This window comes from Phalangium opilio, unplaced genomic scaffold, assembly GCF_054372755.1.
Source record: "Phalangium opilio isolate 3A_F unplaced genomic scaffold, DU_Popi_V2 ptg000082l_1, whole genome shotgun sequence".
Lineage (NCBI taxonomy): Eukaryota > Metazoa > Arthropoda > Arachnida > Opiliones > Phalangiidae > Phalangium > Phalangium opilio.
In genome coordinates, this window is record NW_028324189.1 from 10476914 (window position 1) to 10504689 (window position 27776).

General features: G+C 35.5%; 1 protein-coding gene and 1 non-coding gene across 6 annotated transcripts in view; both read right to left on the minus strand.

Annotated features, from left to right (window-relative positions):
- Positions 1 to 1316: 1316 nt before the first annotated feature.
- On the minus strand, positions 1317 to 1479 carry LOC149651563 (U1 spliceosomal RNA). Its single transcript, XR_016371431.1, has one exon. It is a non-coding gene; the product is annotated as a U1 spliceosomal RNA (small nuclear RNA).
- Positions 1480 to 22973: 21494 nt separating this feature from the next.
- Positions 22974 to 27776, minus strand: part of LOC149651564 (thyrotropin-releasing hormone receptor-like) — a 59528-nt gene continuing 54725 nt past the window's right edge. For all 5 annotated transcript variants that reach the window (XM_089848538.1, XM_089848537.1, XM_089848536.1 and 2 more), the window contains 2 exons: positions 25912 to 26265; positions 22974 to 24207 (listed from right to left, as the gene is read on the minus strand). In XM_089848538.1, coding sequence (XP_089704664.1) covers positions 24088 to 24207; positions 25912 to 26265 — 474 coding nt within the window. In that variant the 3' untranslated portion in view covers positions 22974 to 24087. The remainder of the gene's footprint in view (positions 24208 to 25911; positions 26266 to 27776) is intronic.

Consider the following 27776-nt stretch of genomic DNA (forward strand, 5'->3'; position numbering starts at 1 on the left):
TTACCCCTAGTGACGGGCCCCTCGGGATGAAACCAACAATTTTCGAATTTCTCTTTAAGTTTTATTTTAAAAAATATATTAAAGTTTAAAAGCATCTTCGGAACATTTATTTTAAATCTTTAAAACTAAACATCAAAGGAACCACGAAATTTCGGTGCGAAACCTTCAAATGATTTAAAATTTATTGCGCCTAAGGTTGGAATATTTTGCTTAAAGGCTTTCGAGAATTAATGATAAAGTCCCTCGTACGTAAACGAATTTAAATTAATTTAATTGAAATTAAATAAATATGAAAGCCCGTGGGTGTCCCCACTAAACTTTACAAGTAAAAACATTATTTTCTTTATACAATATCGAAAAAAAAAAAATAAAAAAAAACCTGACACGAAAAAGATATATCAGTATTTTATAACTTCACATCGACAATATTTTTTGTACGGAATTTTATACACGATATCCTTCCGCCGTTGTTTCCAATTTACTACAAATTTAAAGTTATTTATGGCTCTATAGATTGAAATCTACTCAAAACCCCCGAAAGTAGTAGTTGTTACTATAGTCTTTGAGAACCTTGAAGCTACTTAAATTTTGTTAGCTTTTGTAGTAGGTATTACGTCAGACTTCTAAGACGCTGAGATACTATAGTGATCTATGGGATAGAATCCCGATATTCCGGTAACACTTTCCCGATATAAAGAAAAAGGGAGATATATATCCGTCTTGTTATTCTCAATATTGAATTTTCTAGGTTTTCAAAATCCCTTAGAGGGTTTGTCTTTCGATAGAAGCAAGAATATAGCACGTAGCCTCTTTTCCCAGCATGCCTTGCACAGCTCAAAAACACTTTCACATCTCCCAAGATATTTGATATAATATAAATCTAATTCAAAAAGTTGTAGATAAAGTATACTTTTAGGTGAGATTGGATTGGGACACTTATATCGGTTACTGTAAAGTATATATATATATATATACCAGTTCAACGATAAAGATAAAAAAGAACACCCTGTATATGAACAAATATCTAAGCCTAAAAAACTGGATAATGGTTTATTTTATTTAGTAAAGTTCGGTATTTCGGATTTAAAAACCATCGACCATATGAGCCATAAGCAAAACCGGGGTGGAGCTGAATAGAGTTCCAGGATTTACGTTTCCCTCTTAACTTCCGGTTTGCCTGCTTAAAATCGTATGAAAGTAACACAGGGTCATTTAGCGAATTCTCCCTCAAATTTAGCACCTACAGATATCAATATATATCTAAATATCGCTGAACAACAAATGTAAGAAAGTGTTTTAGTTTTAGAATTTATAAGTAGGGGTTAGCGCGAACGCAGGACCCCGCTAACAAAAATTACACGCCCCATCTATTGCAGTTTGCAAAAGTGGTAAGGGTCAACCTAGCCGGAGTGCAATGGCCAAGCCTCACCTCAGCCCGCCTCCTTCAAGATCAAGGCCGCAGCGACGCCAGGTAAGTATGCTTGAGTGCTGTCCCGCCATAGTATATAATAAAAGGCTGCCTAGCTTATAAGTGGCACACTTATACACTTAAATCATAATTATAAACAAATTATTCCAAGTAATCCATATTACCGACATGAAACCATGAGAAACATAAATAAAATATCGTCATGTTTAATAAAATAAAGTTAAATATGATTTTTTTAAGAGTTATTAAACATTTAGTGTACTTTAGGGAGCGTCGAGATTATATGTATCTACATGTACGATACGCGTACATGTATTTCTATCTTGGCAAAATTGATTAAGGGAAAGTTTTAAATAAATAAATAAATCATTCAATTCTAAGGCGAATTTTGTAATCCAATTTAAAGTTAATTAATACTAACTCAGTAATTCAAAAGTAACATATTAGCCATAAGTGTGATAATGAAACTTCCCCGTTTGCCATAATGCTAAACTTGTTAAGAATAGATCGTGATTTTTCTTAAACATTCGAGTCGCGTCTAAGAAAATTTTGACAAAAAACAAGTTGGTTGTGGCGTAATAAATGTTTTACACCATTATCATATTTCATTGATTTTTTCATATTTATTGTAGGTAGTACTTTACGTTTAATAATACTTCTAAAATTACAAGTTATTTAACTTCAAAACTAAGGTAAAATTTAATCAAACAAAAGCATATACAGGGTGGAAGGGATCAAATCAAACCAAGCATTATCTATTTATTGTTAATTTTTTATTATACCTAAATACTCATTCATGAGCAACTATATAAATTCTTTGCGAGGTCATACATAATGATTAGTCTCTAGCTCCTCCCACAACACCCGACTAGATACCTTGAGTGTAAATTGAGCTACACGATGACTGCTTTTAGCTGTTAAAACTAATTGATCTCAACCAGACTATAACCATAAATATATTTCAGAATGGAATTTTCGTTCAGTAAATATTTGCATAAAATCGCCATCAGACATAATTAACATATATGTCGCTATAACGTATAATATTTTTAGTTTTAGCGTAATATAATAATAATATAGTCCTTGAAATCAAAATTCTAAATCTAAATCACTCTATATGTAGAGTGATTTAGACTGTATTTTAAACTTTAAACGCCCCCCCCCCCCGGTCTGGTAGCGATAGCCCAACATTATCGACCGTTGTTCGTCAAGCTCGGATGACGTCACGTCTGAGAAAACCCTTCCTTCGTCGCGATTCATGGTTTATTGAATTAAATGGTTATAGGTTACTGATATGTTAACTATTATGAGTTGAATGGTAAAATAACAGTCTATGAGTTTTATTTGGTTTGTTTTTTAATTTTTTTCATTGTCTAATAAGTCAAAGTTCCGAATTATCCTTAATTACCATTTCTTTTAGAAGTCCTGTAAGGTCTAAACCAATCATCATCTACTCCTTCGCCCCCTTTGTTTAAAAATCCCTCAAATTTTCACCCCCTTGATCTCGAGAAACGTCTTGTAATATAGAGCTATTTCAGTGGGGGAAAAATTTCGTCTGCTACGAAAATTGGGCCTGCCTTTGAGTGTAGGGCGGCCATTTTATGAGGGTTTTCTCTATGGGCAAATAGCATTGGTGACGTAGCCATTACCCCCTCTGAAATAGCTCTATAGAGACTTTAAGAAGAAAAAAAAAAGTTCTCTCTATATTAAGTTCTATGTTGTATTTTTTTCTTCAAGTTTTACGGTAGAAAAGACTTGAACTCAATTCAATATGGTTGTAAAAAAAAACGTTTTGCCGTATTATTTACAGCAAACTTAACCTGTCTATTACTAAACTTTCGGGCGCTAAACGTCTCGTCTATTAACATAATCGGTTGGCCTAGACTTCTACAACTCGAATCTATACGCATTCTGAGATTATGTGGACATATTTCGACGTCTACGATTATATTTATGTATTCACAAAACACGTGACACAACCTATAAGGGCGCGAAATTATAAAATTGAAACCAAGGCCTAACGTCCATTAATGCATCCGCAAGTACGTTAATTAAAAGGCTACAGACAACCATTTCTAAAATCAATTTGTATTGAGAAAATGCCATTGAAAACATTAATAAAACTTACCCAAAACATTTCTATTAATTTTATTAAAATTTTTTCAAAGTTTTAAACAAATGAGAACACGCTAAGCCTAACTCTCATTTTAGACAAACAAAAACAGTTTTTTTTTTAATAAAAACAAATTTAATAATATCTTGTAAACAATTAGAAGCGTCACCTCGCGTGATTTATTAAGAACGCGCCCTTCATTGGTTACATAATATTATTAATTAAAAATCAGATTTTGTTTGTCTAAAGCAAAAGTTCGGCTTATCATGAAACTTGTCAAAAATTATATAAAATTAACGAAAACGTTTTGGTTACTAAGTTTTATTAAATTATTAAATTTCATCAAAATAATGTTTTATTAAAAATTATTGTCTGACGATTTCAGTCTCCATGCATTTTAAAGTGTGTTTCTACAGGTGAAGTTTCAATAAGGGTTTTAAAAACTAATGCTATTTCTACGAGAGTGTGTACTTGTAGCAATGTTTAACCTACAATACACCATTTGTACCTCTAACCTAAGCTGCCATTTATCAAACCCTCAAACCATTTTAAACTTAAAATACCCTTAAACCATATTAAGCCTTCTATAAATAAACATCGGGTTTAACACTAATTTACTGGAAGACAATCACTTGCCCGTATTAATCTAATCGCGCTAAAATATTTGGAATATTCTCAAATAAGATAACGCTACCGAACCGATTAAATTTAAACGATCAATATTGAACACGATAAGGCTGATTAATTTCAGTTAAGTGGGCATATATATCCTAAATAGGCTATTTACTATAATTTGTTCATAGTAATAAACGCTAGATAAAATAGGTATGATAAATTATTTCGTATAATTTGCCTTATCTTTTTAAATAAATAAATAAATTAAACATTTTCTAATGATATAATAATATTAACGGAGTCAGTAACATATCATTCATTCAGCCATTTTCTAAAATGGCCGAAGATTAAATAAAGAAAAAAGCATCTAGCTCAACTTAATAATAATACAGAGTTTACAGGAATGGAGGATTCCAACCTATAACCACAAGGAGGCCAGGCTACTTAGAGCGTAAAATAGCAGACGATTTTACGCTCTAAGTCGCCTTTTCTCCTTGTGTAAGTTATGTTAATGGTAGGAATCCTCCATGCCTGTAAACTATGTATAGAAACATTGCCGCCTCTATTGTATACAATAGAGGCGGCAATGATAGAAAATTACTTTCCGCCTCGCATAGGTCAAGGTCAAGAGGTTAAGGAGATAAAAGTGATCAGTCATCAATATGCAAATAAGGAATCCCCTTTATATGACATAATTAACGTATAATATACAGTGAACTTCATTATAGAGAGCAAATTCGGCAGGGCCAATTGGCCTTATTCCTGATCAACGCCACCGAGGCGTAGCGGCGACTTTTGGAACTATAATAATACGGTAGCCAATCAGAGGTGGCGCTGGAGTCGATGGGCTCTGATGGAGATGTTATTTTCTCTGTTTTGATTATTACCGCTTCAACTTCAAAAAACATGTTTTAAATAATTATTATTAACCGAATAATCTCCAAATAGACCAAAATCGAATGAAAACTTACTCCGAAAGTCTTATTTCATAATATTAGACAGAATAAGAAAGGTAAAATCAACTTTTAATACTTTTGAAACTATATCGCTTGTTAAGCCTTGGCTATTCACATGATTCAAAATAGAGAAAATAACAGATCTCCATCAGAGTCCATCGGCTCCAGCGCCACCTGTAATTGGCTACCGTATTATTATAGTTCCAAAAGTCGCCGCTACGCCTCGGTGGCGTTGATCAGGAATAAGGCCAATTTCGTATTCATTACATCACTCACTCACTCACTCGCTTGCTTCCACGAGATATTCTTATTTAATAGCGCGTGGAACTTTGCTTTCCCGCCAAAAGATGAAAAGGGCGCCAAAGTTACAGAGACAATGAGATTTTGAAAGATTTTAACGAACGAAGGGGCTGTACATATTCCCTTCTCGACCCCTTTGAAATTCAACCAACTGATAAATTATAAAACGTGTATGTAGGAAAGGAGGAGGAGTTGAGAGAAGAGTCGATACCTCCTGCCTTTGCAGCTAAATAGTTTTAGATTGGACAGATTTTAAGGGAGCAAATTCGAAAATTTAATTTAATTCACGCTTCAATTAACTTAACTGGAAATTTCCAAGATCAGTTTCAACCTTACGCGCCTGAATGAGTACGGTGTCAACTACGTCAGAGATGCTTCTTGCAAAATTATTATAATAAGAAAACCCCCAGCTTAATCTGTATGTCTGTTAGTAACTCTATGACGGCTTTTATATCACTAGCGGTTCAATTCAGTTCCTTTATTATATTGAAGTAATTTATGACTATGGGCAGATACAGCGCTTGTGTCATTGCGTCAGAGGTTAAATTATAATAAAAAAGACTCAGTTTAATCTATCTGTCTTTTAGTAACTCTCTTTATACCACTAGGGGTTCAATTCAGTTCCATTATTATAGTGAATTAATTTTATGACTACGGTGCAGTGCTTGTGTCATTACGTCAGAGACGTTAAATTATAATAAGAGAGACCCAGTTTAATCTGTCTGTCTGTTAGTAACTCTCTTTATATCAGAACCGGTTCAATTCAGTTCAGTTATGGTAGTAAATTTACATTAAATGCATTAATAAAAGAAATTGAAGTAATTTTACGAGTACGGTGTAGTGCTTGTGTCATTACGTCAGAGACGTTAATTTATAATAAGTAAAACCCCAGCTTAATCTATCTGTCTGTTAGTAACTCTCTTTGTATCACTAGTGGTTCAATTCAATTCAGTTCAGTTATGGATGCGATTTACATTAAAGGAAATTGAGTTAATTTTACGCTGATTAATTGAAACAACTTTAAAAGCAAGACGTTCGTCTTAGATGAAAAGTAAACGCCTTTTGAAAAGAAAAGAATAAGGCATAATCGTCAAAAGACATCATTCTCAGATGGAAACGTGACATTACAAATGTCTAGGGGATTTGAATGTCTCTTTACTGGTTTAGATCCAAACACGTACAGGATTGGTCTTATGCATGGATGATTGACTCCATATGTACCCAGGATATTTATATATACAACGAGCTACCTCGAGGACACCATAAACTTTAACAGGAAATTATATATAGGTAATACCATAAGTTTATAAGCCATGTTCCGTAAGTATGACTCTACGTATACTTTGTAATGCTAGAGACTTACAGCTCGAGCTAGTTCGAGAACGACAAGGGAGAATTAAAGTACTACACTCGGTGGTTAATTTTGCAGGACTTAAATCTAGGTCCTATTTAGTCTGCATTACTAAGCCTTTGACAGTGAGCGCCTAACTAGGCGTCGCTTTACCTCGAATCTATGACCTAGGTCACTTCGTGACAAGCTCCAGTTTGTAACCAGTGACAAACTTATGGTGAACATATCTTATGAACTTATGCTATCATTGCAACACAGGCTGCGTTCAGTAACCGTCATCAAAAACATCGATGACTAAAACATGACATCGATGTCTTACTGAACTCTTTTTCGCGTCTTTGGGCGTGACGTCATGATGCTCATCGGATGTCCATCAGAAAAATCAGCTGTGAAAGGAGATTTTTTTGATGAGCATCGGATTCATGACGTAAATTTCGTTATTCTGCGCCGCGATAAAAAAAAAATGGGAGGAACTACATCCCAATCTCCACCAATTTTAAATAATGAAGAATTGACAAATATTATTCTTATAGATTAATAATACTAAAAAGCAATATATTATTTCGGTAAAAAAATGGATTCTGACAGAATTTTGATCTTTGTAAATAGTTCGGATTTATTATTTAAGCCTCTGCCATAACGTTATCATAATATCGTCACCATTAAGAAAAGCATCGATTACACAAAATTGTGCCGTTCAACAACTGCAACGTCATCATGACGTCAAAAGAACACCGATTTCATTTTCCCAAACATCGATGTTTTTCCTGATGAGTGTTACTGAACGCAGCCACAGTAACAATTCCGTTTTACCATTCAGATAATTTCGAACCGTTGCTACAGTTTTTTTTTGTCGAAATGAAGAAATCCTTTCACAAAAGGACAGAAGAAAGTTAATAAAAAAAAAAAGACAAAACGGTACACTATTATTTAGATTGGAAAACTTTCGGTTTGGATCATCCCATTTGTAAAGATACAAAACGTTTAAACCTATTGAATAGCTCACCTATATAACAACCAATGTATTATTAGAGTGAAATGAACTAAGTAACCATAGCAACAGTATAAAACCTTAGGAGAAAGTATGGTAAGATTTTATTTCTTGCCATTTTTCCCAAGTTAAATTTATACCGAACATAAAGTAACTGACAATGCAAGTTACACCTCAACTCTTATACGTAATACATCCGTCTTTATACTCGGTAGCTTCTTAGAATGAAAAACTTTAATAGAGGAAGTAAGTTTCTTCCGTACATGTCGATAAGTGGCAAGTAATAGCTAAGGCGCGAATTTCTTTTTTTTTCCTAGCCCCATCTTTCGCGCCTTTTCCTAACACTAACAGTAGAGAGTTTAAGCATCCCCTAAACGCGTACGTGTAGCTACCTTCCACAGTGCATTAGACCAATGCATTGTCAAAGGTGGCTACACGTACGCGTATAGGAGATGCTTAAACTCTCTAATAACGTCTTACGCGCAGTACTGTTCGATAAAATACAGAGCAAAAGCATGTATAGCTGGAAGGCCCCAGAAAAAACTATCTCCATCGTAAGAACGAACGTATAGTTGAGGTTTGCAACTTTTGCACGCGATTCTATTCAGACATACTCTTAAGCCTCGGTCTGCTGCTTTGTATGGCAGTAAAAAAGGCGCGCCAAAACGCACGAGCAAAAATACAAATGAATAGGATAGGTATACGCGAGGTGTAGAACATTTGTTGTTGTAGATGGCCGCCATGTTTTTCTGAGTATCTGGGGTGAAGACACGTGACACTATCCGACCTTTCGTTTAGTGTCTAGTAACTTTGGAAAGGGTCATGTTTGCGGCCCCGCGTGCTAGCTAGATTGTGGCACAGATATAGTTTTCCCGCGGGATTTTTATTTTGGCGGGAATATCTCGTACGACCTCCTCGTCAAGACATCTCCCGAACCGAACGTCCTTCAATTTCTCTTTTTAAGCCTAACACCGGTATCCTCTTCCCACACAAACAGTTCATACTACGAACTGAACTGCTCAGTACATCACGTACTAGAGGATCCACTCACCCACCCCCAACCCCTTCTTCCGATGGCAAATATCACATTCGCAGCAAACAAAAAAAACTTGGGGTGATGGTATAGTACAAACAAACGCGTGGTCAATGTACGAATTGCTGGTTAGAGATGGGGGAAAGTAAAAAAGGGCCAAGAAGTGATATCTATTTTATTAGGGAGAAGGTATAAGATGCCTAAGTATTCGCGCGCCATAGTCCCATTTCCCCCTTTCAAAATACAAGGGGGGACGTAAAAAGAGGCCGGGCTATTTCGCCTGTCCTCAGTCGGAAAATACGGAATTTTCGTCATTCGCGTCGTGCTGACGTCAGTTTTCAAGAACCAATGAGATGCTGGTTTTAATTTAGAGGCGGGGATTAACTCCGGGCATACGTTTGGACTGGAGATAAAGCTGGAAATGTGGCGAATTTAAACCATCTCCCTAGTAAACTAGATATCACTTCTTGAAAGGGCCTAAAATAATCCCCACTAGTTATTCTTGAGTTGAATGTCTATAGACCCTGCTGCGGGTTAGGGACAAAAATGATTACTTATGGACGCTTGCGATGATGGTATTTGAGGGAACGCGAAGTATTTTATCAATTCTTAACTCTTCTAGTAACTTCCAAGTTAGGGGATAAATTTTGGATTATCTGAAATATTTGTGACACAGCCTTAGTACTTATAAATGAGTGTTTTCAAAGTTTGGAAAAGCAATTTGCTAAGGTTTCATGTTTATGGTGGTCAAAAGTCGTGCGAAAAATAAATAGCCATGACGTCACTGGCTTCGTAATTGTCTAATATAATTTTTTCTCAAATGGTCTTTTCTGACCCTTTCTGGTCAAATACGCCAGTAATATATTGCGTAGTTTAATTACGAGCATTTTAAAACTAATTGAGAGCTTATTTTATACAATAAATTGTTAGTTGATTGCTTATAATTAATTGTTAGTGATTAATTAAGTAAATATGATATACTCACAGACTGCTTCAAGTCCTTTTGTAAAACCAAAACTGGTAGTCCGTTTACATCTTGATGACAGGTAGTTCCGGAGCCATAATTAAACGTTGTTTAAGCCTTTTCGTGTATTTCAGCTCTAAAATATATCAGTATCAATTAGTTTTAAATAAAATTTTCATTCGATAAACAATGTAAATACCTATAATTAAAAATTACCCGCAATTGGCCATATGTCTAATCAGCGCCACTAGCGGATGGTCTGAAAACTACTCCCATAGAGTCTAGGTATATTTAAGCGGGTTTGCAGAATTTCCGTCAGATGGCGCGGCGTTCGAGCCACCTGGCGGAAATTCTGCAAACCCTCTTAAATATACCTAGTCTCTATGGGAGTAGTTCTCAGACCATCCGCTAGTGGCGCTGATTAGACATATGGCCAATTATAATCCGTCTCGAACTTGAGGCGGCCATATTAACTAGCAGAATGTCGGATTTGGCGGTTGGGTTTGGCTACGTACACAGGCACACCTGGTGGTAAATAAATTTCGCGTTTATGACGTCAGTCAATTCGAGTAAATGGCGGGAAATTATGGGAATTCGAAATTTAAAGCACAGATAAGAATATTTAAATGCACTAGGCTTATCTTAGCATTTGCAGTGACGAAATTAACGATGCTTAAGGCAATAAATTATTGGTTTTCCAGTTTTAAGTCGCGAAATTAGTTTAATTACCTTGGGAATTTATGAGGGGTCTGAAATAAACCAGAGCTTATTCAACTGAAGGGAAGTTGGAAATGAAAAATAATACACTCCTAAACTTATATTTTAAAAGTTTAAAGGCAAATATTACTCTTAATTTATGTCGTTTAGATCTAATTCAAGTTTAATTAGTACTATTCAACAAAAGTCATTAAGCCTAATTCACAGCTATAGTAAAGTTAAAAATAAGAATGACAGGCTTGTAACCCTAATTTCAAACAGTCTGAGTCTGAGAGTTGTTAAGCCTAATTCAACTAAAGCCCCTCTTAAGCCTACTTTTAGGGTTAACAAATAGAATAAATCTTAACAGTTCTTTCCATCCTATTTATTTATATCAATTGACAATCACTGGGACGGAAGAGTCTGCAATCCAACCAAAGAAATGACCTTTTATTGGAATAAAAGGAGATCTCAGACCATAGCAGAGACATAAATGACTGCAATAAGGAAACGGAGTAGAAAAAAGCAGGAAGCCATCTTCATAAAATCAAGATAAAATCACCTACAACCCCTTGCTTTGAAATAAAAATAAGGACAATTCCATTCTACGACTCACACACACCAAGGGATAAACCGGAAACGTCATCCTCAAAGCTAGTCCGCGACCTACTTCCGGTTGACGAATGCCCATATTCAGTAGACTGAATAGAGATGGGAAAAACGTTAGGCCTACTTTTCTATAGAGCAGACCAGTTCTAGGCTTAGCTGTCAAAGAGTTGGGGTGGTAAATAAGATTCCAACCTCAACTCCGTCGCGAACCGTTGCCTATGACATTGATCGCCTACTTTGCGAAACAATCGTCACGACCCTTTTGCGGTTCCTTTCTCAAGATCAAGACTTAGGGAAAATATACGATGACAGATATAATAAAACTAAGCTAAGCCTTTGCGCAGGGAAAATGCAATGCGTTTCTAGATATATAACGTATACAGAGTTTCGTTGGGAAATATCATATATGACGTATTCTTAACGCGTTTGTCACCGCCCTGCAGAGAATGGAATATAAATATCCTTGATTTTTATTGTTATAGTCAATTTGAGATAAATAAACATCGAATTATGTCACCTTAAGCCTTGGTTAAATTCAACTTAAATTAAGCTTAGCATATTTTCAAGTATTGTAAGTTTATCTTCAAATATTTAGGCAAATTACATTATATTCTTGAATAGTACTTTCAATTCAATGAAATATGTAGTCTTAACATAAAAATAACTAGATTAGGCTTAGCGATTTGGTGATTTCCAACACCAAAAATTTATACTTCACCCTAACTTTAACTAGGAAAGAAAAAGTATGAATTTTTTATCTTTATTTATGATTGGACGGTAAAAGTTGGCGGGCTTTCGAGTAAGACCTGAAAATTGTTGATCATAAAATTCGCCGTTTCCCATTACGGTCGTAAAAAAAAAAAAAAATAAGAAAAAGGCAACTGGCGCGAAAAAAGTAATAAAAATTCAATGTTAACTTCGTTTTTCAACTTTCCGCAAGATATTGCATTGCATTTAGATGGCAAGATCTGAAGAGCGATTTTTGAAAACTGAAAATACAGATCATAAACACTGATCGAATTTTGTAGAATCATTTCATAGAAGTTTTAGACATTTTCCACCAAACATCCTTTTAAAAAAAATTAAAACCAAAAAAAAAAAAAAATAATAATAATAATAAAATCTTGTTATAACAAATGAAAAACTCAAATTGAACGAGAAATGTTCCAGAAAATGTTCAGAATTTTTCCATCAAGTCGGAAACCGCGTACAACCTTAGAAAGGGTCAATTTTCCAAGTATTATCTGTGTTAAAATCAACTTATTTCAAAGTGTAATTCAGCTATAGTTACTATAATATCAATAATCGAATTTGACAGCCTTGGGCGACGACCTTATGTACATGAAAATAAAAGTGTATCTTAAAAATTAATATTCCGGAACACGTCTAGATGATGTCGGGATATTTTTCAGCCTAAGTTTCTACCGTAAATAAAGTTGGGGGACAGGCAAACCGCGGTTATGATTGAATATATATTAAACCCATCTTTCGCTTCAGTATAAGTTCAAATTGATAAAAATTAAGGTTAAGATAATATCTCGAATAAAATTACGTACTCTAGTATAGTAAAACTAAAAGTCTATGATAACATTAGTTTGAAAAACACATTTCCGGGAATATAGCGTTTCTTCCCTTAGGGTTTCAATTGGCTGAATTAAATTGCAAATTAAATAAAGGACTTAATTTAATTCTATACAAGCCCTAACCTAAACTGAGGAGAGGAACACTCCTTGTATATCCTTTTTGATTAAAATAATAATTAATATTTTAAATATATTCGGATGAAAATTTATAATGTACATGTATGTACCTTCTCAATTAGGCACGCAAGGTTTTCTGGGAAGCCATTGCGACATTCTTCAAGAATTTAGTTCGTAAATCCTTGGAATATTTCAATACAGTATTTCAGTTATAACCATTTGTAGTTATAAATAAAATGTATTCCCATATTGTGGTGAAGTAAAATTTTCTTTCAATCAATTTTATCTCACAGAATAACTTCAGTGAAATCATTTTAAGTTTAGAGGTTGAAGAAATATCCGTATAGAGGTAAGATAGATTTTTTTCCTATGGGTACAATTCTAAGAAGTGTGAGTGTGTTTGTGTTTGTTGACTATACGTACGTGAAGAATTCAATCAGGAAAAGCTTTAAGATCCAATAAAAATAGGGGAAAAATTTCAATTTGAAAGCACTTGAGAAATCTGGACTGAATTGGTTAAACTTGGGCCTAGGAGCTAACTTCAATTTGATATAGAAGTCCATCGATAAAGGAAAAGGATAGCCTAAAACCTAAGACGAATCTGAAAACCATTTTGGTCGGTATCGTTACAACTGCTACGACCAAGGTATCTTCCATAAGTATGACACTACCTATACTTAAGACTTACAGCTCGAGCTAGTTCTAGCGAGAACGACAAGAGAGAATTCAAGTCCTACAGTCGGTTAATTTTACAAGACTTCCATCTAGGTCCCATTTAGTCTACATTACTAAGCCTTTGACAGCAGCGCCTCACCAGGCCTCCCTCGCTTTACCTCGAATCTATGACCAAACGTCTACGTCACTTCATGACACGCTCCAGTTTGTAACCATTGACAAACTTATGGTGAACATATCTTATGAACTTATGCCACGTACGTCATATTCTTATAACCAAAAGGAGCCTTGTTTTGTTGCGCTTTTATATATTCAAAAACGAAACGTCAAAAACAGTCGCAACTGGCGACTGGCGACACACCGAATCCTAGATAAGTCTAGACCAAAACAAAAGTATCCTATACACGTCACTTTAGCGCAATACCCCGTTATCTCTTTTCTAGCTGGCCAAAATCTAGACGTCACTAACCCCTGTAAAAGAACATTAGTTACGATTCGTTTGGTGGTTTGCTAAAATTCAAAATTAATTTTATTATAACAATGTTATAGCAATTACGAGGTGTTTTTTCTCTGTAAAATTAATAGGACTATCTTTAAAGTTTTAAAAACAAAGATTTGAGGTTTTACCATCCCTTTTTATGTAGAAAATAGGTCAAACTCTTCTGGATATTTTAGGCATATTGGATAACATTAGAAGGGAAGGTACTTTATCTTCGACGTCTGTGAGAAACTGATGGCCATTAACATATTAAGTATCATTGGTACGAAAAGGGTTCTAGACAAACTGAAAACACAGCGTCAGACTAACAAAGTACGTTCTAACCTCTAATGACTTCCCAGCGCGTTTTCCTCATTTGCTAAAGTATATCAAGGTTAAAGGTAATGAATTAAATCATCAATTAACACATCCGTAACGCCAATTCGAAACCGCAACTTAATCGAATTTCTTTGAATGAATTTGATAAGACAATGCATGCAGCGCTACCCTATCTCAAACTAGTTGTTTTTAGAATTGTATCTCTTTGTTCTTTGACGAAATAAATAAGGGAATTTTAATCCTAATTTCCCTCTAAATAAATGTAGTAGATTATATTGTGTTACATTGATATTAGCTTTCTTAGCACTCCTTGTTTAATTTCTCCTAACGCTGGTCAAAAGGCTTAACACATTCATCTGGCGGGAAAAGAAATAAGCCAGGGAGACTGTAATGGGATGGGATCGGGCCTTGGCTACTAATTAGCTCATTGAAGTGATACCTTGATATCACCAGGGAGGATGGGAGAGACCTTTTCACGCCTAATTGGAATTCGGAAGGAAGCCTATATACTCCGTAGTAACGAACTAGGATATGTTGTTTACCGTACCGAATCACTGAATGAGAGAGAGATTGAGCGAGGTCTTTCAACAGTCCATAAACTCTATCTAGTTACTTAGGTACATACCCGAAGCCTTAACACGCATTTACTTATAACCAAGACTTAGTAGTAGCATAAGTTCATAGGATATGTTCCATAAAAGTTTGTCACTGGTTACAAACTGGAGCTTGTCATGATGTGAATGAGGTAGACCATAGATTCGAGGTGAAGCGACGTCTGGTGAGGCGCTGTCAAAGGCTTAGTACATGCTCACTAAATAGGAAGATGGAAGTCCTGCAAAAGTAACCCCGAGTTGTGCCAATCAATTCACGCTTGTCGTTCTCGCTTGAACTAGCTCGAAGTCTCTAGCATTACGAAGTATAGGTAGTGTTATACTTATGGAACATATCTTATGCTCTTAAGGATAAATGTCATTTGAAATAAAAATATCTTTTTAAAAATCATTTTAAACTTTTGAAATCGATTATGGAAAACCCATAGCAATAAAGCCTATTTAATCACCGCAGACTACCACCAGCCCGCGTTTGAAGAGAAACTCGTCTAGGAAACGCCTTATCCCATTAAATACCACGCACCAAAGCGAAGATATTTTTGGGGGTCTTAATAGCTACCCATTACTCTTATCAATAATCTCTCTCTCTAAAAAAAATGAAAAAGCAAAATAAAGAAACCAATCATTAGAGGTTTTTGGGTGTGATATTTTCCCAATCGTAATGACCCAAAAACGTGATGAAAAGCTCGTCTAACTAAGCCTTTTCAAGATCAAAAAGTTTGGTAAAGTTTTTGGTTAGTTAGGCTTAGCAAGATACCATTTTAAAAGTAAGTAAAAGAGAGTTTGGTTTGTTGACCACATCATTTTCTTGATGGGTTTGCGGACAACAAATACGTAAGAACAAATTTTGTGGACTGGTAAACTTTGAAGTCCAATCTGATAATCCGTCGTCTTTGGAACCAGGGCCGGAAATAAGAAAAAATTCTTATAGGACATATGTGTCCAGTGTCGCCCCCTTTCACTTAAAAATTTATAGGACATTGCCCACTAAAGTGTGCAAAAATAGTGTCGCATCTTCATAGTCAAGCTATCAAATCTTCGGAAAAAATTATTGGTCAAAATGTCCAGTGACCCCTTTAGTTTTTAAAAATATCATGGGACATTTTGAAATTTTACGGGACAATGTCCACTGTCCTGTGCTTATTTCCGGCCCTGTTTGGATCCACAAACCAATCAAGCAGACTATACTGAGTGTTCCCCCCTTTCGTAAAGCTTCTATTTAAGATATAATCACGTTACCACGTAATGGTAGTTTCTAATTAGCCTTTTTTCTTAATTGGTGATTTAATTTACGTCTAGTGGGAGGAGTTATTTACTTATAACGGTTGAACAATAACAATTAAGCTCTATTCAGGATTTTGGCGCGGGAAAAGTCTTTTAAATCCCAAAGAACAAAGGCTTAGAAAAATAATCCACATGGGAAAAAAGGCGGGAATTTTCTTTTATTTTTTTTTCGTCTAGTACGCATCCATTATCGAATGGATAAACAAAGTTTATCGAAAAGACAGTGTCCTCTCCGTCTCTCTAATATGCTGATTTGACATATATTTTTTTATTTTTATATTGCTTTTTCTTTTGAAGGGATCTTGTCTAGCTTGTCATTAGAAACAAAGGCTTAAAATGTACTAAGTTTATTAGGGTTTAGGACAAGAAATGACGTGACGTCACCTATTACTAAGAGGATCGACAAAAATGGAGCGGTGACAAGGGAAGGCCATCGTAATATATACACAAAAATCTATATATTCTTTTTTATCTTTATTTTACGAGTCAATTAGTCTAAGAATATCAGACAAAGAGCTTATCAATTATTGTCAACACAGGCGTGGTGACAATTTTGCCCACTAAAAGGTATCGTGAGAGAAACAGTATAAAAGGGACAGTGTAAGGTCTGAGACAGTCATAATTTGATAGTTATTAATTTAAAGGGATATTGGCGTTATTTTTTAAAGAGCGCTTGTCATAAGTAATAATGTCATTTTCTTTAACACATCGCAAAACATGGGAGAACACTTTCATATTTCATATATTATTCGGGAATAAATGAATATGCTTCGATTCACAAATTTAATCATCGATTTATGCGCTACTATCTCTTTAAGGGTAGTTAAATATTTTACTAGAGACACTTTATACACCACCCCTTTAAGAAAAGAAAAAATATTCACCAACCTATAGCCATTTAATTAAAAACGGCTCCTGGGAGTGTTTATGAATACTTCCCTCAAAAAACCGAATGAGATTTTTTTTTTGAAAATCCACGTAGAAATTAACGTTGCAGATATGAGAACATAATGATTCCAATTAACCATTATGCATTCCTGAAAATAGCAGTATGGAAAATAATTACTTTCCAGAGAGACATAAAAGATTTTCATTAAAAATTTGCGTTACGTAGTGGATTTTGAAATTTTGAAAGTTCAAAGTTTAAATTTAAATCATTCGGAGATTTCAATAAAGACAAAGGCATAACCCTACATTTTTCCCAAATAAAACCTTCATGAATATTTGAAACTATCTTAAAAACACTAATATAATTTATAGGTAGTTAAAATTTCAGTATAATTCTCACGAGATTATTTGACAAATTCATGGATGATTAAGTTTTCAAGCGAGGGGCTAAACACTCTCAAATTCCTTGTACAAAGATTACAAGATTGCGTACCAATGTGGGGAGTGGCTAGCCCCTCGCTTTAGATCTTACAGGAAATGCGCGAGGGGGATTAGCTACTAAGCTACGAACGTAATTAGAGCAATCTCCGCTTGAATAGGAAACGATGTAGGGTCGTGGAGTATCGCAGTTCTAGCGATAACTAACCAACCGGGAAAAGCATTTTAGGAACGTCAAATTTCAGAGTTGCTCTGGAACAGTTTACGCTTCCAGAACATGCGGACGAGCAGCTAAGCAAATTCCGACACATTTTCACTTTAGTAAAACGAATAAGGCTTAATAACAGTCGCGTGAAATAACCATAAGCTTCCCTCGCAACTCAAACCGCTCTGCCTTTTTCTGTATTCGCCTTCATCAATGTGGACAAAATTACGCACGCGCTCGCGCTGTTTGGCGTGATCTTCCTTTCAAAGCGCGCGTGCCGTTTTCCATTTGTGTTAAGTTAAATAAAGCTAATTTAAGGCATACTGAGAAGCAAATTTATGTCGTGCGAAGTTCTAACGTCTCTAACTTTGGATATATTGTTTGAATTTTGTTAAACACTGCAGTTTCTGACAGTAAAGATTTAAAGAAAATTTTACATAGTGAGTAGGTAGTATTGATAAGTACGAAGTTATTAGAGGCTTAAATGTTTACAAACAGGATGCTGTTGCGCTATTGCGAAGCTTTTTATAAATTTTCATTTTGATTTACTTTAAACGTAGGCCTTAATGCTTTCTACAGCATGCCGTTTCGAGTTAGACATTTTCAGGCTTTGAATGAGATTTGAATCTTTGCAACGAGTTCCCAGTTTTCGAGAAAGTACTTTTACAATCTTATACGAAGGGAGGGTTTGGCGCCCCAAATGACTCTTTAAGAGTTGTTAAAAGGACATTTTCTACGACGTAGTTGTCCAATCGCAAAGTTCCACTTTCATTTCATGGCTTTATAAATGGCGCGAAAGTATAGCGATGGAACGCGTATTTAGCTTGGTATCTCAAGTGTTAATTAGAAATTAATGATTAATATATCTCCTCAAGGAAACATCATTTGGCCCCTTCTTTTTTAAAGCAGAAACACTTTCCCTCCCGCCTTTAGAGCTCAGCTATCCAATTGATTCCTTATACATACGGCCATAAGTTCATAAGATATGTTCACCAGAAGTTTGACACTGCATGGTTACAAACTGGAGCTTGTCATGAAGTGACGTAGACTTAGGTCATAGATTCTAGGTAAAGCGAGGGAGGCCTGGTGAGGTGCTACTGTCAAAGGCTTAGTGTAGACTAAATAGGACCTATAGATGGAAGTCCTGCAAAACTAACGAGTGTAGTACTCAATTCTCACCTGTCGTTCTCGAACTAGCTCGAGATGCAAGTCTCTAGCATTACGAAGTATAGGTTGTGTCATACTTATGGAATAGATCTTATAAACTTATGATACCTCTAAATATCTTGACTGTACACTCTTTCACGAGCCTTTGAGATTGAAAAGCCGTGTAAAGGACTCGGTATAAAAACAAGCTAGAATCTTCCTGAAATGCACCGAATTCAAATTTCAGTTTGAATTTACAACGCCATTAAAGGTATTTAGATAGACTCTTGAGTTAAGATAGGTAAGCTTTGTACGCGAAGTAATCTCAAGTTGAAATGACGTTTTTCACACTTCACAGCAGAGAAAAAGCAATTGCTGTTTGCTCCCTAGAACCCGCGGGCCATAGTAGGAAAACATTCCTCTAAAGTAGCTTCTTTTGATAAGTGCATGGAGTTTCTTTTTTTATTTTAGCTGGTTCGGCAAAATTCTTTCACATTTTTTTTAAAAGAAAGTTTTAAAACCTGTGTGAAAAGAAGAGTAGTTTCAATTAAAATGATACCTGCAGCGTAATACCTTCTTAGTATAAATTGAAAACCGTGGCCCAGTAGCGTCGCTAGGGTTTGAAATTTTGGGGGGGGGGGGGGCTAAATCTGGGCAAACTAGTTATTATAAGAACTTAATAAAAAAATTGCATAATGGGTTCATTGGTAAATGTGTAGACCTTTAAAACTATCCGTAAATTTGTGTCAACGTGAAATTATTCGTACCTTTTATTGATAAAAACTACGGAACCGATTATGAAGGACTTTCACTCGTCTTAAGTTTATTTTAGTTTTGGTTAGCTTTTAGTCTACACTATTGGGACTCCCTTCGAAAGAACATGAAATATTTTACTTGTCTCCATCTGTTCTCTTCTTCAAAATTGTACTGTTTGATATTGAAATTCATCTCTGCAGAGATGAAACTTAACGAATCTATCATTATATTTTTTTATATATTGCTACAGAATTTTAGGATGCTAACAGCAATTTTATGGTAGGGTTTACGGATTATTTGGGGGGGGGGGGCTAAGTTTGGAAATTGGGGGACTATGGCCCCCAAAAAAGGCCTAGCGACGCCACTGTCGTGGCCAGGACAACAAAATGGAGTTAGAAGTTACATTTTCGACTCAAAATAGTTCGCCCAAAGAACATTAATCCCTTGATTTATGGAAGCAGACTTACTAAAAACACCCTGTATACTAAGTATTTTCAAAGAGCATACAAAAAATGATGATAAACGAATCACTATACTAAAACATGGAACGGAACCCTTAATCTTGTCTGATTTATACGTCACAATCGGATGAAGATAAAAGAGCAATTTTTTTCTGTATTATCCCATGATTCTCTTTAGGCCTTATCTGCATTAACCAACTACCATGGTGCAAAACACCTCGGTTAAGAAAAACAAAGTGAAACGCTCTCTTAAATAAGTACGTTTCCTGCCTACGCAAACCATACTGAATATAATATGACCAACAAGCTGCGCAATGCGTATTGAGCCAATATTCGTTATGATCTCATTCAGTTATGAATAAGTTTGTCACTGGTTACAAACTGGAGCTTGTCATGAAGTGACGTCGGTCATAGATTCGAGGTAAAGCGAATACGCCTGGTGACTGAGGCGTTGTCAAAGGCTTAGTACAGACTAAATAGGACCTAGATGGAAGTCCTGAAAAACTAACCATCGAGTGTAGTACTCAATTCTCGCTCGTCGTTCTCGAACTGTAAGTCTCTAGCATTTTAAGTATAGGTATTGTCATACTTATGGAACATATCACTTATAAACTTATGATATAACCTTATCATAGTTAACCCCACTGTAGATGCTTCAATAATCATAAACATATCCCAAGTTTAAATAAGGATTTTGTTGGCGAAAAAATTGCTACAGATACAAAATTACAAGAAATCTGAAAACCTTTGATGTCAGGTCACGGTTTATGATGAGAATAAGAAGGCGCAGCTAGTGAGGGATCACGAGATAGTCTGGTGTGATAAAGGGTTTAGGTTTATAGTTATAGGGGCATACTCGCACGCCGCAACCCTAAAAAGATCCCAGTGAAAGATTTATAAAAGTATACAATCTCATTTTTCAAAGGCTTAGAGACCAACGCCGGATCGCCCCCACCTATATGTACGACTAAATTCCGTAACAGGCTTCTTTCTACCAAAACCATAGTGCAGTGGTTATCCATAGATAACGTAAATAAATATATAAAACACCAGAAATAATTTATACTCAAAGTACAGTCAAGAAACGATAACTTAGTTTATTAGGGAGAAGGTATAAATTCGCCGCATTTCTAGCTTTATCTCCAGTCCAAACGTAGGTCTGGAGTTAACCCCCGCCTCTAAATTACAACCAGCCGGCATCTCATTGGTTCTTGAAAACTCACGTCAGCGCGACGCGAATGACGAAAATTGCAATCATATTTTCCGACTGAGGAGAGGCGAAATAGCCCGGCCTCCTTTCACGTCCCCCTATATTTTGAAAGGGGGACTGGGACTATGGCGCGCGAATACTTAGGCATCCCATACCTTCTCCCTAATAAACTAGACATCACTTCTTGGTACAGTACAGTACGACTAAAGTAAAAATGGTGTTCCATTATTATATCTATGACATTCTTCTTGTTTAACTACCATGTTTCTAGGCTCAAAACGTTATACGGAGTTAACAGGATTTTCCTTTCATTCTTTTTATTGCGTCCCTTGAGAATATAAAAACATCTCTGCTCAGCGAAAAAAATGTGCTTCACGTAGGTGTTATAGAAACATTATCTATGTTCTTAGATTTAACCGTTTACATTCCTGTTTACCATCTTAAAATATTCAAAATGAGATTAAAATTCGAAACCCAAAATTTAACGAGATAAATGTGTTTTCCAAGAACTTGTTTGTTTTGCGGAGTTGTTTGGCAGCGTGGACGAGGTCAGATAATTAGGGTACTTCATTTATAAAGATTGAATTAAGAAAAGGTATGTTAAACTACAGATCTGTCAATTTAAATGTAGTGCAAAATCATAGGTATTTGAGTCCGTAATTAAAGGTAATAAGTTTAATATTAAACTTATGATAATCGGACAAGTTTGAATATTTTTGTTGCTAGGAACAACATGTTATATAAAGAGCTATATTTTGAAGTAGTTTTGTTACTATTCAATGCAGTGGTGATTGGGCAATGTCACATGACACGAAACGACTCGGCGGATAGATACAATTAAGGGAAATGCCGATACCATGATTTAAAATGCACTAATAATGCTACGAAATTCACGCATGCGCAGTAGAGCTATATTTGATGGAATATCACCTTGACATAGACCACGCTCCTAAGTCGTAACACATTGTCCATCCCATAAACTTAGAAGCGATGATAGTTCAATGATTTTTCTATTTGTATTATTTGTAATTATTAAGATGATAATTGATTATTAACTCAAGTTGTTTCTAATTTGTAGGCATATTTGAAGGTTTAGTATACAGAATTCCTCCATCAGACAAAATAAGATGTGTAGGGTATGATCTCTCCCACACTGTGCACTCTGGAGAGCTTGAGGAATATTAATGTGTTTTGAAGATTAAATTTTAAATACGGTCTAGAGTGTCGACTCAAAAGTTATAATGAAAGGGTCCAAATATAAGACGTATAATCAAAACAAACGAAAACCAGAAAATTTAGTTCCTAACTTCAAAGACTTAACTCTTCATTGAGGAAGCCGAACTACAGGGGAAAACAACTCAATGCTTTTCCTACGAGCCCCTGTAAAAATGCTTGGCTGCAATACATCGGTGCTAGAGTAAAAATTTCGTCCTTTTCAAATAGAAGCTTTTTTAAACTTTTACAAAAGTTTTCAAATAAAATAAATGAAACCACATCAAAGACCCAGAAATATGAGCAATGTAAATAGGGAACATGGATAACTTTCTACAATGCAGCATTGGAACAAAAGTGGTCAAAAGGGAAGCATGCGCATAAACAATATCTTGAAACTACACCACGAAACGACAGGTGAGGGCGTAAATCTTAAAATCAAACCTTTTCTTTCACCTTTGAACATCAATGATCAAATGGAACGATCTGAAATACGAACATTTTCGGAACCAATTTGAATTTTCTTGTCATGTTTATTTGAATTAGGTATACATGAAATATACATTTAGACCTTATACCGTACTAGCATTGCTGGTTATTAAAAATAACCTTAAAAATATAAACAGCTAGCGGAAATTCTATTGAAGAATTTTGGAAAAATTGAAACTTGAAATTTTTTTAAAAGAAATATATTATGGAGTGAAAATGAACAATTACGACGTAGCTATAAACATATCACGACCGTAGCGTGGACTAAGTAGAAGCGAAACCTTTTCAAGAATTCAATGAAATAGCGTCACAAGAATACTTATATATAAATATTTCACATTTTCTTTTCTTTTTTCTTGAGTAGTGGGGAAAGGGGTGTTATACCGATATAGAAACTCGAATATTTTTTTTATCAACTTTAGTCCTTCCTTTTAAGACGTAACTCGTCGTTTCATGTTGAAAAAGCCTCGGTTTGATGTAATTAATACCAAATTGTTTCATCACAATAAAAACAAGACATATTTGTGACGGTTAAAAACACCCAAAAACCACTCAATAACTTTCGATCTCGTTATTCGATTCCGTGACGACATAAAATCAAAAACCAATGAGTAACTTTTGTCGCATCCAATTTCGTCGTAAATTATGTCATTTTGAAGCCCTTGCCCGTCGTAATCACTTGCAAAATTGTACTAATTTGTCCTAGTCTGAAGAATTTAGTTCAAGTCGAACCAGTGAATATCACTTGAAGACGTACACACACATCACAAATCGAGCTTTCGAGATACGTAACGCAACGCCGGTATAAACGGTTTAGTAGTCACGTTATCACGAACACCACTTCCGGTATGGATCACGTACAGTAACTTCCGCGGAAATAGCCGCCCGTACACACCGGAAATAGAATATACTAACTAGTAACCCGCCCGAAAGGAAGATAGTTTGATGTTTTTGTTCGAAGAGTAAATAAACGGGGTTGGTAGAAAGATGACCGCATCGCATTTTCTTAATGTACATACGGTTCTCGTATATTTGTTTTTTTGGTTGAAAGAAAGAGGTTATATTGGAAACCATCGAGGTTGGTTGTCTGTCTGTCTTCTCATGTATCAAAGAGATATCTTATAACTATGCCTAGGAATCATACCTCAGGATTGGAAGTTTTGGTGTCGTATAACGTCAGATCAATTTGTTCAGTATGATGAACCGGTGAAGGGGTGGAGTCACCGGAAAATTGTTGACTTCTTACGGCTCCTCGACCCTGAGAAAGAACAAAGAGAAGCCCATATAATTTTATTGTTCAATACATTTAACTTTAAATATACTTTGTATAAAGTTTAAACGTTAAATTATCTACATGGGAATTTAGGCCAGTATAAGACTTATTATTTTGGGGATTTAAAGAGCTAATAATGGCTATGAAAAAAAGTTGGAATTCAACTCTAAAATAGGATAGCGTCACTGTTTTCTTGAAGTTGACTTTATACAATAGATTAGGCCAAACACTTTTTAGGCCTAATAATCGTAGTATAAAAACGCGCAAAAGTCAAGAACTTTCTCTCAAAAGTCTCGGAAAAGAAGATTTCCTACTGTTCTTAGAAAATATGTTTCTTTTTTTGCGGATTGTGAAAATTTCCATATATATTTCTAGTAAAACTGTAAAAGAAAATAAATGCAGTTGAGCAACCATAAAAGGCAACGGTAAATGCGGTCCTTGTTGTTTCAGTAAAAAAAACATTTTTGAAAAGGTGAATTTACATTTAAATAACCTCAAACAATTCGGTGAAAAACTAACTAAAACAAAATATGTCTAAAAATAACATCAATTTTCTTAACTTTAATGAATTTTTTTTTCCTTTTTTTTTGGGGGCGTGTTGGGACAAACAATGGATGGCATCAAAAGTATATAGATACAAAAACAAAAAGTGCTCTTCGTTGACACTTTCTGGCGCCGTGTAATATGAGAAGACCCTCCTTTATCCCAGATTAGTGTCTAACCCTTCCAGACGGTGGCACAGGGAACAAGCCGTGAATAGGCTGATAAAATAGCAGATTATAGCTAAGACTAGTACCAAAAATTAACGTTTGGGTCACCAGCAGCATAAGTGGGGTGGCGTAGCGGTTAGCGCTTTCGCCTCGCAGCAAGAGGATCCCGGGTTCGACCCCGGACTGTGGCACTGGGAACAAATCCTTCCGCGTGGAGTTTGCAAGCTCTCTCCCCTCTTGTTAAAAGGAGTTCTCCTCCGCGGTCTAACCCGGTTTCTCATTTCCATCAAAACTTGCAGAGGTTAACGGTAATAGTTATTATAGAGCGCTGTAGGTTAGCTGTGGCATAGGGGCTAGCACCACCCCTCTATGCATTGTAAAGGGACCCACCTGTAAACAAGCCACAGGCTTAGTTATGTGGAAATCCCTTCATAGACAAAAGCTTAGATTATTATCTATGCACTTTTGCTGGTATGGAATTGTTTTTACCACAACCAATATTACTTGGTAAAAATTAATAAATTCGGGATCTAATGTTTTCCTTGAAGTCCTTTTACAAAAAACCATTGTATTCGACAAGCCCATTGATAAATAAAAATTCCGAAATATTCCTTGATCTTGACTCGGTTGGTTTTTGAAGAAAAAGAATGCTGCAATTCCGTTTTCGGAATTAAGCTTGAAAGCTAGGCCTAGTTTTCTCTTTCAAATTAAAAGTAAGCTCCAGATGTTTGTCGTTGCCTTAAAGAGTGACTAATTAGCATCGCGGGAGACCAGGCGCTTATTGTTTAAGAGCGAAATTAATTAAAAGCTAGGGATAGAGAGGTTTTCTACCATTTTTAATGACATTCTCGGGTAAAGCTGTTATTGGCAGAAAAGACCTGGCGCCCGTGTTGTTATGTTTAGCTTTAAATTATATTTTCCCAAAAGGATTAATTAGGTTCTTATTAACGGAATTTATTAGAAATGAAGTAGTATATACCGATCTGTTGTGTCCGTTATTAACCAATTGGTGATTGACTCCCAGCGAGGAACCAGCGGCTGGTATAGCCACGCTAGTGTAGAAAGTTTGAGTTCTGTTTCGGCTGCTCCTTTGACCAGGGCGATGTCGATTGCACGATAGCATCCGTTTGAAAGCTCGTCGAAATTTGATCGACATAGCGTTGTACAGAATCGGGTTGATGGCGCTATTCATGAAGACCATTGTCTTGCAGAACATCAAATACCACAGTTCCATGTAGCGCTCTTCCGCTAACGAGTTGTACACTACGAGCAAACGATAGGGCAACCAGAAAATGGCGAATACAGCCACGACAACCACCAACATTTTCACAACCTGGAAAATACACAAATTGAAAGAAAATTGTATCAAGTGACAATTTCTTGGAACTTTTGTTTAGTTTTAAAACTGAAAAATAATAAATCGTTAAGCCTAAATTTCAAATTTGACAACATATTCATTATGCCTAAATTTCAAATTTGACAACATATTCATTATGCCTAAATTCCCAACTTGACAACATATTCATTAAGCCTAAATTCCCAACTTGACAACGTATTCGTTAAACCTAAACTCCCAACTTGACAACATATTCATTAAGCCTAAATTCACAAGTTGACAACATATTCATGAAGCCTAAATTTCAAACTTGACAACATATTCATTAAGCCTAAAATCCCAACTTGACAACATATTCATTAAACTTAATTATAATGCCAAACTTTGAATAAGTCAATTCCGAAAACTTACTCATTAAGCCTAATTACAAACTTCGAAGACTCTAAGCCTACTTGAAATATTCGTATTTTTCAAAAACACAACAGTCTTTGTCATAAAACCTAGGTAACCTTTAAGGTAGGTAGCCCATTAATTATAATTATTTAAATCCCAAATTTATTTCGGAAAGCCAGTGGAATTAGGAGCATTTTGTCACGTTTCAAAATAATTCTAGGGTTATAGTTAGGCCTTTGCTAATATTCACTGTCAGACACCTTCCAGCTTTTCCTAAACAAATACAGAAATAATGGGATGTTAATATTTCCAGTCGTTAAGCACGTCTGTGGGATTTTCAGAGTTTGTCTTTTGGAATGAAATTTCAATTAGACGACGAAAATACTTAGGGCTCTGTTTAATTTCTTTTTTTTTTCGCTTCACCCTAAGGACGTTTCTATGGTTGCCGTATATTACCCCATTACAGTATGTAAGAAAGATTAAAACTAAGGCTTAGCAGAAAAAGAAATATTCAGCCCCATTTAATTTTGAAGACAACTAAAAATAAATGGTTGGGGAAGGTTCAGCAATTTCAAACTTTAGTCTAGGCCCTAATTCTCCAAGGTTTAGTTTTTAAGCCTGAAAATAAATGTGTCACATAAAGTTTTCGAAACCAACATTTAGGCTTAGAGTTGCAATTGAATGGATGAAGAAATTCTAACATTTTTTTCGCAGAAAATCATAAATTATTTAAAAATATTTCATTAAAATTGCTGGAATACGAATAACGGTTCTTAAGCCTTAGTTTAAAGTTAAATAATTGTAACAATAGAGGGTATCATCCTAAATTAAATTGGAAGATTAAGACCAGGGGAGGAGCTTGTATCACATCCCTCTATTGACGTCATCCTGGTTTACTAATGTCAGAAGTAGGATGAGACTAGATGTAAAGAGCTCTAGCATTGGTAGTAGATCCTGGCACTAGTGAACAAATTTGAGGGTTTTATGCCGCTTCCATCGCGCCTACACTAGAGAGAAAAAAATTGGTCGAGTTCCATAAACATTTCCTTCCCCTTCCCCTCAACCTAAAGCCGCGGAACACGGACGCGGGTGCTCGAATCTAGTTCGGCCGTCTA